A 14,030-nucleotide genomic window follows, 5' to 3' on the forward strand; every position below is an offset into this window, starting at 1 on the left:
AAACCTGAGTATCACTGTAACTAAAAGGCCAAACGCAAGGCAACCAATGTATTTGTAAGCTCTGTTTCAAGAAAATAGAAATGAAAATGTCAATGAGGGGACTTAGTCTTTGAAGGTGCAGAACATACTGGCTTCATCCCACAAAACACTATAAATTTCATGAGATAAGCCCCTCTGTGTAATAAATCATGGGAATTAAGAGAAATGAACCCAGCAGGAGGAGTCCTAAGCAATGCAGCAGGAGACAGATTAATTATAAATTAAAGAAATTTAAAATGGACTAAGCATACGTTCTTTTTGTTTAGAGACATCTTATTTTATCTTGAAAAAGTGTTCATTTCTAAGTACAGACTTTGGAAAGTATTTCTAACTGTAACTCATGCAAAAAGTCTTCTGGGCAAGATAAAATAAATAGATGTTTTTGCCATGTGTTCATACTTTTTGCTTTGTATGGAAATATGCAACCTGCTTGTGATAAAGTTCACAGTGTTCATTTGGTTCTCTTTTATAATCCTTTTCGAGTCAGAAAACAAACAAACAAACAAACAAACAAAGAAATCACACATAGGCATTAGCGTTCATGTGTCTAACTTACGGAAAAAGCAAAATGCCATTAAATAGATCTGCTAGACCATATATATACATATACATATACACATACACATACATATACATATACATATACGTTATCTATAATAACAGAGTAAGTCCCGGGCTGTCTCAGAAAAAAAAGAATCAATATGTCTCTACATTTCAGATACATGTGGAGGTAAAATTCTAGGAAATGAAAGGAGTATCTAAGGCCACAAATTTTTCTTCCTGTGACATTTAAGTGACTCATGGCAATCATCCTACATGTATGTAAAACCTAGCCTATCACATTCCCGCTTGTTTTGCCTTCTTTAGTGGTTGCAAGCATAGAGCTTATTCAGTCATATTTCTCAGTTTTCTTTCTTTGTTAATTCTGACTTTTTGCTTCTTTTAGGAAAAAGAAACCAAGCAACTTTTTGGAGCAAAGATGATCTATTCAGTGCTTAACACTGGGAAAGAGAGAGCAAGACTACAGACAGCTGAAACTGGGAATTTCCAGTTTAATGGAAAATTCTGGTATTCTGATTATTCTGAATCAGAACAAACTATTTCAAAATTTCCCACAAAACAGAAATTTAAAAAAAATAAGCTTTCAAAAAATGTTGAAACACATTTTGCTTGAGCTTTTTAATTTTGTTTATTTAATATTAGTTTCCTATTTTGTATTTTTGTTTTACCGGTCATAACTACATGTCATCTCATGCCACTTCAGTAAATAATAAGTAATTCCTGTAATATATATATATTTAAAATAAATATTTAAATTGTGAAAACAACATATCCAAGAGTTGACGTATATTTCATTTGAGTAGGGAAATAAAGTAAATATTTGGCTTTATATTATTTTAGTGGCAATTGTTTCTAAAACCTAGGGGGAAAAGGTACTAATACAAGGATATTCAAAAGAGTAGCTACTTTAACTTTTACCATAAATTGAAATTATACAGTACTTCATTTTGTTCATCGCAGCATTCTAACCACACACTTTCTCTACATCCTAGTTGCAAGCAATTAAGTCCTTTCCTTCTTGTGATCTTAGCAAACGTATTATTCTTACTCCAGACAATGTGAAGTAGTACTTTCAGTTTGCAAGTCCATGGATTAATTCTGACCTGTTATTAACACCAATTGCTTCTACCTCTACTACCTGTAAACAGAAATTCTGGGCTGAGATTCTCATGAAGCCATCCTGCTTTTGAAACACTCATGTTTTTCTTGATCAACAAATATGATAGGTTTCAAGTTACTTGATCCTCATTTAATCATGAAACTTGTACTTTCCTTGTTTTGCCCAAGTGAGAAACCGCTTTTCATGGCACTGCTCTCTCCTTGGTGTCTCTTCAATATTGCCAGCATAATGACAGCTCAAATTGCATGCCCTCACCCTCCCTGTCAATTTTGTTACTTGTTTTTCATGTAGTGATGATGCTATTTGGGCTACCGTGAGAAAAGGTGTTTGGGGATTTTTTTTAACCAGTTCATTAGCTCAAATGGATTAGTAAAATAATTTGTTTCTTGATTTTCCAGCTTTTAGCTTGATGAAACGAGTTTTCCACCATATACTTCACTTATCACTAACTTCACCACAACATTCCATATTAATAAAATACTGCCTTTCACCCCTTTCTCCAAAGTTGTTTCCTAAAAAGAAAGCCAAACTTCTCCAATAGTAAACACATAATATTTTACAAATAATCCACTAGAGACTATAGAGCTAAACAATCATTTGTGTGTTTCAGGAAATAATACTAACACTATAAATAACATTTTACCTTATCCAACTGTAAGCAAGATGATTTATGAAGCAAATAAAAAGAGACAGCTCCAAACCAGGAGAGCTTAAGCTGGAGGATAAGAAAAGGAGAATAAGGAAAATATACACTCAGATTATGCTGAAATTCAATTAAAATTGATGTGTTCTCCACTTTAAAACCTCTTCATAAATGGATCACAAAAATAGTAAATGACAGAAGACAGAGTATCTCTATTTATGAAGAAGCCAAAGGTAATACTGAGGCCAAAGGCTGTACTTACAAGAATTCCAGATCAGCATGCCAAAAGAAGGCCTTATGGTGGGGTCCAGTTACCTGCAGGTGCTGAAGGCCATTTGAGATGCCCTTAAGTATGCAAGTAATGTATATGAGGTCAGCAGATAGGACACACAGACTTATGGGACATAAGTATCACTCTATAGGGGAACCTGGGGGCATGCTGGATATTCAGCAGCACTAAGAATGACACTAGATGCCTAGATTTAGGCAAATGCATGACGTCTTTAATACCTGATGTCATGAATGGGACCTCAAAAAAAACAAAAGGACAAAAAAGGCAGTAACCAATCAGTAAGCTGGGAGACCAATAAAACTTAATGCCCTCAAAAGGCTCCTCTGCTTTTTGCTGGGAGGTACAAGAGAACAGGGGACACATTACCCTTGTCATTCAAGATAATTCAATTGTATTTTCACAGTGTACGAATCTAAGTGCATCTGTGTATGTTCCATGCAGGATGAATGCCCTTAAAAAACATAATAAAAGACAATCTTGTCTCTGCTATTTTCATATAATGAAGAACAGCTGTTCACCAGCCACTGTGTTTATTGTCTTCTTCCATCCTCTCTTCCGCAGTGCTCTCAGCTCTCTTACACTCTCAGGTGATATCTATTATACTGATTCTATCTTGGTTCCAGAAAACTTGTAATCCCAGTGTCAGAAAAGAAACAACAGTTACAGATAACTAATAACTGCATATAGGTAACAGTGACACAATATAGAAGAATGCAAGAGGATGGCATATTGGTTGCCTTACTAGGGTTCAGATTTTTTCATGCATTGTGGCAACATTCCTAGCTTTTAAGGAAGTATTTAAGGAGGGATGATATGTTAATTAGGATAATTGATGAATTGTAGTTTTGTTAACTGTCTTCTATAAAGTTGAGTTTTTTCCCAGAAAAAAATGGTAAATAAGCACTACAGCATCATGGGAGTATTAAAGTGCAAAAGATGAGGATCAGAAGATACGAATTCCTTAATATCTGATTACCTCACACATTTAATGTATCTTTGTGGATACTATATCACTCCAGATTATACTTAAAAAGCCAAACAAAGATATCTATGCTATTGTCTTTTAAAGTAGAACATCTACGCTGTTGCCTTTTAATGTAGAATAGCTATGCACATTCAAACTAAATAATTTTTTTGACGTAAACATCTTTTGTGAGTATTTTGATGACTACCATACAGTCTGTATGTGCATTTTATTCAATGGTATGTACGTAACTGTATAAGCACCCAACCATAAAGTAGCAATCATAGCACTAAATGTTTTATAAAGTAAAAACTATTATATTTAACAAGGGAGAAATGAACAAATCTCTATTATCTAACAGACTACTATACTGACTATAATTTCATAACCAGAGTAGAAGCTGTACTTTAGGACAGTATCACAGTATCACAATATGTTTGGGATTGGAAGGGACCTCAAAAGATCATCTAGTCCAATCCCCCTGCTGGAGCAGGAACGCCTAGGTGAGGTCGCACAGGAATGTGTCCAGGCGGGCTTTCAATGTATCCAGGGAAGGAGACTCCACAACCTCCCTGGGCAGCCTGTTCCAGTGTTCTGTCACTCTCACTGAGAAGAAGTTTCTTCTCAAATTTAAGTGGAACCTCTTGTATTCCAGCTTGATCCCATTACCCCTTGTCCTATCATTGTTTGCCACCGAGAAGAGCCTGGATCCATCAATATGTCCCCAGGACTGTTCAGTTCTCTAAACAAAAAAAATAGAATTACTTGTTAGTGAGGAAAATCACTGCACTGTATAACAGTGAGTCTAAAATTTACTATCAAAAACCTCTCTTGAGCCTATTCTGTTTTCCTGCCTTTTCACAATACTGCTTTAAAACAAGAACTAAAAGAAAGAAGTAAAGTGCATCATAAACTTAGGCTGGTTGGGTGGAATAAGGATAGGAGTTCAGAATGGCTCCCTGGAAAGAAACAGGACTGGCAGTTGTGTAGAAGCACCACAATTTTCTGTCTATCCTGAAATCCAAAAGTTGCATCTTCTACTGCATGCAGCTCTCATGATCAAGAGAGACCTGGGAAAACCTAGGAGAAAGAAAGCAGTGAGGAGTGAAACTAAGCCTTGAAGCTCAGGCAGTGGAGAAGTGATGAATGAGTGGATTCCTTCTGTTATCTAGGAAGAAAAAGGCAGAAGTATGTGCACCCATCTGTAGTACTGTAAAAGTTAAAAATAAAGAATATCGAAGCTTTAATAATTCATTTTTCCACATTCTTCTATTAGGCTGGTGAAATAAGTGAAACATGTGCTATGGGTTACAGCAGGCTACATCAAGTTGTGTGCAGAATAGTGCCACTATCCAGTGACCTCTGAAATACAGAGGGAAGAATAAAACAGACCAGAATATTAAAATACAGTGCCTGCAGTACCAATATGTATTGAAATATAGGTATTACCTGACATAAACAAACTTACCCCAAAGCCCCCCATTATTCTGCCCTTATGCTATGTTAGAAGAAATCCTTTCCAAAGATTAATCAGCTTAGCTAACCATACACCATTTAAAACTGTACAGACTATTAGCCATTCATAGAGGATACAATTAACTGTGTCCTTTCTGCCTGGCAAGCACCATATAGCTCAAGGTGGATCTGAAAACTGAGAATGGACCTGGGCCAACATGATCTCAACTGTTATTTTCAATAATAAAATACAGATAGCACCTCAGCGTGCAGCTCTCACTTGACTGTAAGCGGACAGGGACAAAATGCCATGTTCTGAAACAGCTTTTATGGAAATCCTGCATTGTTTGTGACATGTATTCAGTCTCTGGAGCTCCAGTCTTGTTTAATTCTTTAGTTTTAAATGCCATCTTCCAAAACCAAGGGGTAACAAGTACAAACTGTATCTATAAAACAGCATCACAACTTTATTCTCAATAGCTAAGTATTGAAATGCAAGCATACATTATAAATAGAAAAACAGCTGGCTTGGAGCACATTGCAAGCCACTAGCACAGTTGAGGGATTTGAATGACATCATAACCCGTGAGAGCATGTTGCTGGCCAGCTGGTGTTATTTATAATATACTCATAATTGAGGAAAAATAAAAAGGCAAAAGTTAGGTATTGCAGAACCAACAAAGTTGAATTATCTCCTTCCCAGTGTCATTTAAATTGTTATCACGAGTAATTATGAAGATTACTACTAAAAAGGTGAAAAAATCACTTAATAATTACAACAGCACATTTGAGGTAAAAGTCATGGAAGCCCCCCCAAACGGGGCTACTTGTATTACCATGTTCACAGGACTGTAAATTCTAAGAAATGATATAACTTCTCCTGTGCGGCTTCTAAAAGATCACAAATCTATTTTGTCCTATTTACAAGCAGTGCTCAACAATTCTGTTATTTTTAGTAAATTACAAACTGCTATTTTAGGGTTAATAACACAGAGTTGGAGGTTTTAATTGTTACTCAGCCTATAGGCATGCCAAGTTTAGTAACGTAAAGATGCATTAAGTAGATAATGGGCTGCCTGTCTTTCTCCACTATATGAATAGAATACTTGCGTCTCTATGCATAAACAATATGTGTACATATATACAAAGGTGTGCATATATACAAACAATGCTCTTACTTATATAAGTTTTTATATATTTGAAACACAGACACACACACATAAAGACAAATGCACACATGGCTATCTGAAAGTTAACCAGAATACATTTTCTTATTCTTCATTGCAGCACAAGCTTTTTTTGTCTGCTAACCCCTCAGTCACTAATTCACATTCTTTTAGAGGGAAAAAAATATGCTTCTGTGCTCTAGTTTTAAAATGCAAAGGTATGATGTTATTTGTCACCATGCCCAAAAAAGTCCTTACTCGGTAACTTTGCCAGAAGAGGGAGAGAGAGAGAAGGCAAATGCTCCCCCAGCTGTTTCCTGTCTACAGTGTCTGTGTAATGTAGATAAATGTGAGGATTTTCTCTAAATCCCTCTTCTGTTTGCTAAATCTCACTGTCACTGCTAAAATCAGAGCAGATAGAGCCTGCGCAATGGAATAAAGTCCTCAATATTGAAATGTGACATTGCTCTCAACATCTCACATCTCTCTGGATTTCTTTTTTCTCATCATTACTGCTAACAAATTCATTTCCAGACTTTGCACTTTTAAGAAGCAATGGAAAAAATCAACAGTCTTTCAACACAATTAGTTAAGTGCTGCTTTTGTGATTTCTTGAAGGTAAATCTTTATTACTATTTCAAATAATTTTTTAGTTTTATTTTACTGTGTATTTTCTGCTTGGTTTGAAGAGTATTGTGCACTTTTCAATAACATTATTTTAGAACTAAGAATTATTTATAAATTGCTGAACATGCAATTTTATGTGATCTGGAAAATGGCTGTATGTAATAGTTGCAATTACATAGATAACTGTAAGGGTAAACTATTGCAGATACATGTCTTAAATCTCACTTCTATTCAGAGAACTTTGCAATATTTCAGTTATGTCATTATTAAAGGGTCCAATTACGTCATTGTCTAGATTGTTAATTAATGCTTCTGAAAACAAGAACTTTTAGCTATTTTCTGCAGGTGCAGGGTTTTATAGGAAAAAGGTATTATTTACATGTTAAGTTTCTGCAGTTTTGTTATACACAGTTATAGATAAAATGTTCATGCTTTCACAGGGAAACTTTTAAGGGATGTTGTCACTGCAGCAATTTTCTGGCAGCATTGTAGCATTAACTTGTTTTTTTGCTTTCATAAATTAAAAGTAAATGTGAAGTTCAGTTTGTTTTCTATGTTAGAAACCAGCTGCGACTCTTGCTGACCTTGCATATTTTTGTAGCTTAAGCAACTGTACATAAGGAAAATGGAAATTCCCCTACATGTTCATCTCCAAGTTTTCCCTTGTAGGGAGGGCTGTTTCAGGAAAGTTTGCATGTGAAGTTTCATGTTACGACCCTATGATTTCTACACATTAGTATAAACTGTCTTTAAGTAAATTTGGCTTCAGTAGGTGCATTGACCTCTGTTTCTGTCAACTGGCTCTAGTTCAACTTTCCATTATCAGCAAATTTATATCCTTCGACAACTTTGGTTTTTTAAAATATTTTGCAAGGACACTTATGCAATTGACAGAATGCTCCTGTTTTAATTGTTTATGGCCTAATTAATTTTTTAGAGTGTATTACACTTGAAACACGATTATCTCATTCCTTAATGTGATTCAAAAGAGCAAGTATGTAATTGCAATGGATGAAATGATTCTCTTAATGTATAAAAGGCCATTCTTTCCAATATACTTGAAGAGGATTTTTTTTTTTTAAGTATTAAGAGACATAAAAGTAATGTGCTGGCTCCTCAGCTGGTGCATCCTGCCAAGCTTCCTTGGAATCAATGGAACATATTGATTCAGGTTACTATGTAGCCCAGATTCTTTATTCAAAGTTATAATAGCCGTATTTAAACCTTGATCCATTCTAGAGCACATATGTTTTATTTATGTAGTAATTACTAATTAGTACTGTTATTACATACTAATTACATACTTCTCTGTGGCTTGGTAATCAAGTCGAAGCTCTATGTAACTAATTTATTATATTAGTTACATGAAGAATTCTTATGTACAACTTGTGCCAACTGATAGTTTGTTAGACGAAGAGGACATACATAGAATTATTAAGAAGTAAAAGAGATGTAGGCTGTTCATATATGACATTCCTCTGTGGTGCCATTCTTCTGGACTATTAAAAGAGGAATGCAGCAAAAGCTGGTTATTTTACTGAAAAAAGAGGAAATTCCAGCTGTGAAAATATGGTCAGTCATTCTATGCAACTAGAAGAAGTGCTTAACCAGGCTCATCCTGAACCTGTATTCAATTTCCAACTGTAACACGATGCTTCAATAAACTCCACCCACATGCCAATGCATTTTCTTTTAAACTCTAGACTTTCTACTCAAATTGGGGACGTTGCAAACACTCTGCCTGTTTCTAAAGAACCTGAAGCAATATTGGATTACAGCTTTGTATTTTCTTAAGAATATTCCCCTCACAAACATATTGAATCAACTAATGTTATGTTTCATTAAAATGATGAAGTAAAGTTATACACTACGTTTTGGAGTTAGTTTTGATGAAACAGTGCCTAATTTAACAAGTAATTGATTGAGCCCTAGAAACATATGAGTCTGTTCTCTTTTCCCAAAGTTTTGACTTGTTTGAAAGTTCTTGACTGTTTTTAAATTTGGAGATAAAGTTAGAAATTCTCTGTGGTTTATACTGTGCAGCCTTTTTGGCTTCCACTAAAGGAAAAATAGTAGATAATCTGTTTTGTTGTAGTTCAGTGCTGATATTTATCTGACAATGCAACACAGCTGAAAAGTCTTGAAAAATACAAAATTGTTAAATGGATAAGATTTATGTTTATTTCTGGCCCGAATGTTACCCAGGAACAAACTGTTAAATACATAACATTCTTGTATGTGTAATGTCTTTCAGCCTTCTGAGGTGGTGTGCTAAACAGCTTTTTGCTTTACCTCCTCAGAACTGGGAACCATCTTAAACTGCAGGTGCATCACATTTATCTTAGAAATGCAAAATTATGGCAAAGGAAAAAAGGAAATGTATGTTGTTAAGATATAGAATCATTACAGGAAATAATGGCTCGAGTTATCATCATTCATTTATAATCTGGTCTTCCTCCATCTGCCATTGAAGTCATGTGCATGCATTAAAGCTGCTTGTTTTTTTTCATGGCAAAGTTGGCTAAAGAGTCTTGTGAATGGGAAAATAATTATTCTTTCTTTTTATGATATAACATGGGATTTAGATTTGTTTATTATTTTCACAGTGGAAATATCAGGAAAAAAAAAGGGGGGGATAAATTCTGACTTATTTATGGATTTGTCTATTATTCAGCTTTGACTTAAGTTGAAATAGGGGACTCCTCCAGCAAAGTGCTAAGATCCCTTGCCAAGAAAATAAGAATTCTAAAAAGTATTGACTAGAGAAGCCTCAATATCCCACTGGATCAGATCCCATATGAGGAGACAATGGATAATTTCATCAGTTTTTCAAAAGTTCCATGAAAAAAATAAGATTAAATGGTCCCTGAAAACCTGAAAGAAACTTTAGGGAAGATTAATCATTTCACTCCAACTACTTTGCACTAGTCTGTTAATACAAAGCAGCTTTAAGCCAAGGTTAACTGTATGTGAAAGAAAGATTTGTAACTTCTTCCTTGACTGCAATACTAACATTAACCTTGAAAGAGAATGAAATTAAATGCAGATTTACACCTTTCAAAACTCAAATATTTGGCAAGCAATCTAATTTGGTTCAGAATATGCATTAAGAACATCCTTCACTGTCCTGCTACTAGATACAAATAGATTTTCCTAGTACTTAAAAAAAAAAAAATAATGCTATCATCTTGGAGTCGTTGTGTAAGATGTTTGGTTGATATAAATTGGTATAAAAGGAAGTGGATAAATGTAATGGTGCAAATTTACACCCATTGAGGACTGGATTTTCTTCAATCATAAGTCCAGGAAAAAGGTAGTTCGCAAGCAAATGTAAATGAGAAAAGAATTACCACATCTGTGTATACCTCGTACCCAAACCTGACTAAGAGGATATAATGGAGGTCAGTGAAAGTATAGCTGCTTCCATCAAGTAAAAATACAAACCCTTAACACTCCCACTAGTGCTCCTCTTAATTTCTTGAATGCTTCCACATGTTAACTTGATAGTAACAGAGGACTGTGAGAGTCATTGAATGTGGTCCCCCAATATGGAATGTCCCACATCGACTCTTCTGTAACTTTGGCAAGCTCTGCCTTGAAACTTCTTCTGTTTTATTCTGGTATTTCCCTTTTTAAGGTGGTTGGAGAACCATGGAGTACTAACTATGAACCCTTTTCCTACTGAGCCAAATTTCCTTCCACCCAGTTTACAGCCATTTATTCTTGTGCCAGTGCTGTTCTTTAGTTTAAATAGCTCTTCTCTGTCATATGCCACCTCTGTCTCCCACAGTACATTGGCAGGCAACTGTGATATTCCCTCTTAGCCTGTCTGGTCTCAGACAAAACAACTCGAGGTTGTCTAGTCTTCCTTACTGTAATTATTCTGGGTTTCCCTTTGCCTGTCTGTTGCCCTCTTCCACATCCTCCCTTTGCAGGACCAACCGTAAATCATGGTTACTACAAGTTTCTCTAACTACATATGCATGTGAACCAAGAATATTCACCAAAGGAAGTAATCAATTTACAAAACATTTGGACTAGAATATGTAGGCAGTTGCAATATTATGGTGGGGCATTTCCTGATACTGTGTTTATTGTCTAACAAATTATAGTACTTACACACTCTCATCTCACAAGGGTGCAAGAGTCATTTTCTTTGGGACTCTGTTGGGAAATTCTAATACTGCTTTTACTTCTTTGGCAGGTGAAGATGCACACTGTGTCCTACATTCATTTCTTCTACCTTGGCCTGTGTTTGCTTACCTTAACCAGTTCTGCTGCTGCTGGCCCAGAAACACTCTGTGGTGCTGAGCTGGTTGATGCTCTTCAGTTCGTTTGTGGAGACAGAGGCTTTTACTTCAGTAAGTCAACTCTTTATTTCATTCAACTGCTAAACTTTTCCATGTAATACATTGGAGTTTGCAACTGGTCTAAGCAAACTTAGAAATGACCAAAACAGGCTGCCAAGCATGACTAGTAGCCATTGTCTTGGAGATGCCCAAGTCTTCAGTGACCTTAATTCTCAGTAAAGAATAGAGCTGTGCCTGTATTCAGCGTCTCTGAGTTTCTGAGAAATTTTCCTTTTCAGACACGTTAGTGTTTTTAACCATTTTTCAGCTGCTGCTATTCCACCTGCTATATTACTGCTTTCTGCTGACCTGCCACTGAAATTAAATGAATGAAATGACATGTTAAACCCAAGATATTCTCGAGACAGAACTGCATGTACCTGTTATATCAGAATACTTGTAAACAGTTTAAGTACACATTGTGTCATATTAAAAACACACTAAGCTTCAACATCTGGTTTGAAAAAAAGAAAAGCTGGAAGGCAGAAAGTTACCACATCCAAGTATCCACATGCTTCATCAGTTAAACTGAGGTGAAGATAAATTCATGCATGGTGAGATAATAAAGATTAACACCAGTACAGACAACACACAAAATTAAGTCTGCAATAGTGTGAATATATTTGTTCCTACACTTCAGGACTGAACATCACAATATTTTTACTTTGCTGTGGTTTAGATTGTGCAAAGCTGGAGTAGTTAGATGAGTAATTCTTTTACCTTAGTACCTTCTTACAAATGCTGTCAAGATCAGGAAATACACAACTTGCAAATAATAGAAATCTGTTACTAATTTTCAGCTATTTTCTACCCAAAGAACATAAAGTTAACCATAGAATCAGAGTCATTTTCATTGGAAGAGACCCTCAAGATCGTCGAGTCCCCAACCATAAGCTAACTGGCACTAAAAACTATGTCACTGAAACCTCATCTACATGTCTTTTAAACACCTCCAGGGATGGTGACTCAACCACTTCCCAGGGCAGCCTGTTCCAGTGCTTGACAGCCCTTTCTGTGAAGAAATTTTTCCTAGTATCCAATCTGAACCTTCCCTGGCACAACTTGAGGCCATTTTCAAAGAAAATTTAGCTAGAAATGTATTCATTCAGAATTAATTAATTATTTATTCAAAACATGCAAGAATTTGTGCTTTTAGAACCTCCAAAGCTAGTATTTACTTGTAATGATAATATGTGCTTGTCTGAAGTTCCTGTCAGAAGTTACCTTTCCTTTAGGATCTCAGTTACCTTTCCAAATATGAATATAGCTAAGAAAAGGAAATATGGGGTTATTAGGCTATAAAGACATGAAATAAATGGAAGGGGTTTTTTTCTATTTATTTTTATATTATTTATGAGGTCTAGCTTTTTTAAAATTATTTTTACAATTCCATTTTATCCTAAGAATTCTTGCCTTCTAAGCTATCATTTTTGTTTTTTCTGATCTTACCTACCCCATTCCTATTCATTTCTGTTCATGAAGTTATTGCTTTCAATATTTTTCTCCTTGCTTGCAATAAAAGTAGAATCAGGGAAATCCAGATTCTTGCACCTTAAATTTACAGAAAAACCTAATTTCTTCAACATAAAAACTACAAATATTTTCATTGTCTTCTTGGCACTTTCTACTACCGTTTAGGCTTGAAACTGGGAGCCTTAGTTTCATATATGTAACGTATTTCACTAAAGTGCCCTTCTTTTCTATATTCAACAATTTAGGTATTGTTAATGAGTATCTACTTGAGGGAGCTGTTTAACTTAGTATCCTGGTGCTAAACACAATATGAAAAACACTGGAATATCTCATAAAGGAATTAACATTTTTCTACCAACACTTTATGTGTTCATTTGAACACCAAAATCCATTACATTTATCAGTATCTGAGTTATACTTAAGGGGCTATTTGCACATCCTACAAATACTCTCTCTTGGTGGTTGGAAGGAATGTAAAAGCAGACTTGCATCTCCCCCTCTTGTTTCTGCACCAGAAAACAGAGAGACAATGTATTGTGTCCTTAGAACAGCATACCATTTTATTTTTTTTTTACAGTGCATGTATCTTAGGCATTTTCCCAGTCATTCCTCTCCTAGAAAAATGTTTGTGCTTGTTCAGACAACTATGACACCTGTTTACCACAAGGGTGGATGCTACTGCCAAGCAATCAGACTTATTCTTACATGTACTCTTTGTGTCCCTTAAGGTAAGAGGACATGTGAAATGCTAATTATCAGCAATAACTCTCTTTGTTTTCAATATCAGTTATTCTTTGGATGCACAATCTGTTTCAAATTGCTATATTCCCTAAGCTAGATGATCCTTACTTTAAAATACCTGGATGGGTCTGACATTTTAAAGGAGATCCTTGCCCTTGCAATTTTGAGTTTTACCTGCTGTCAGCAAAGACTTTCTCTCTAGTTTTGTTGTTGTTTTCTTCGTTGTTTTCTTCTGTTCTGAGTTTTCACTTGAAGTTAATGTAACTTTTGACAGCATAAAGGTCTACCATGTTTTCCATGGAAGACCATGGAATGTTTTACTAATGAATGACCACCCTGGTTTAGGGAAGGCTTGCACTTCTGTAATCAACAGACTGCAACTGCAACATTAAACAGGAATTTCATGAAGTTGATATGTGGCCCTTTGATGCCCAATGTGTGTCCTCCACCTGGCTATTTCTGATTCATGAGGCAGCAACTTAATCTGTTTTAACCTTCTCCCTATTATTTGTTAGTGTTTAATCTAAAATATAGAACTATAGAAAAACAAGTTCAGTAACATTAGTAAAACAGCTGGAGATCCTTATATCAAATGTACTA

At 35.4% G+C, this 14,030-nt stretch overlaps 1 protein-coding gene across 1 annotated transcript in view; it reads left to right on the forward strand.

Moving 5' to 3' along the window:
• The first annotated feature begins 6,575 nt into the window (after window positions 1-6,575).
• Window positions 6,576-14,030, forward strand: part of IGF1 (insulin like growth factor 1) — a 59,964-nt gene continuing 52,509 nt past the window's right edge. Inside the window, exons 1-2 of the mRNA XM_065847240.2 lie at window positions 6,576-6,858; window positions 11,072-11,228. Coding sequence (XP_065703312.1) covers window positions 6,796-6,858; window positions 11,072-11,228 — 220 coding nt within the window. The 5' untranslated portion in view covers window positions 6,576-6,795. The remainder of the gene's footprint in view (window positions 6,859-11,071; window positions 11,229-14,030) is intronic.

This window comes from Patagioenas fasciata, chromosome 1, assembly GCF_037038585.1.
Source record: "Patagioenas fasciata isolate bPatFas1 chromosome 1, bPatFas1.hap1, whole genome shotgun sequence".
Classification (NCBI taxonomy): Eukaryota; Metazoa; Chordata; class Aves; order Columbiformes; family Columbidae; genus Patagioenas; species Patagioenas fasciata.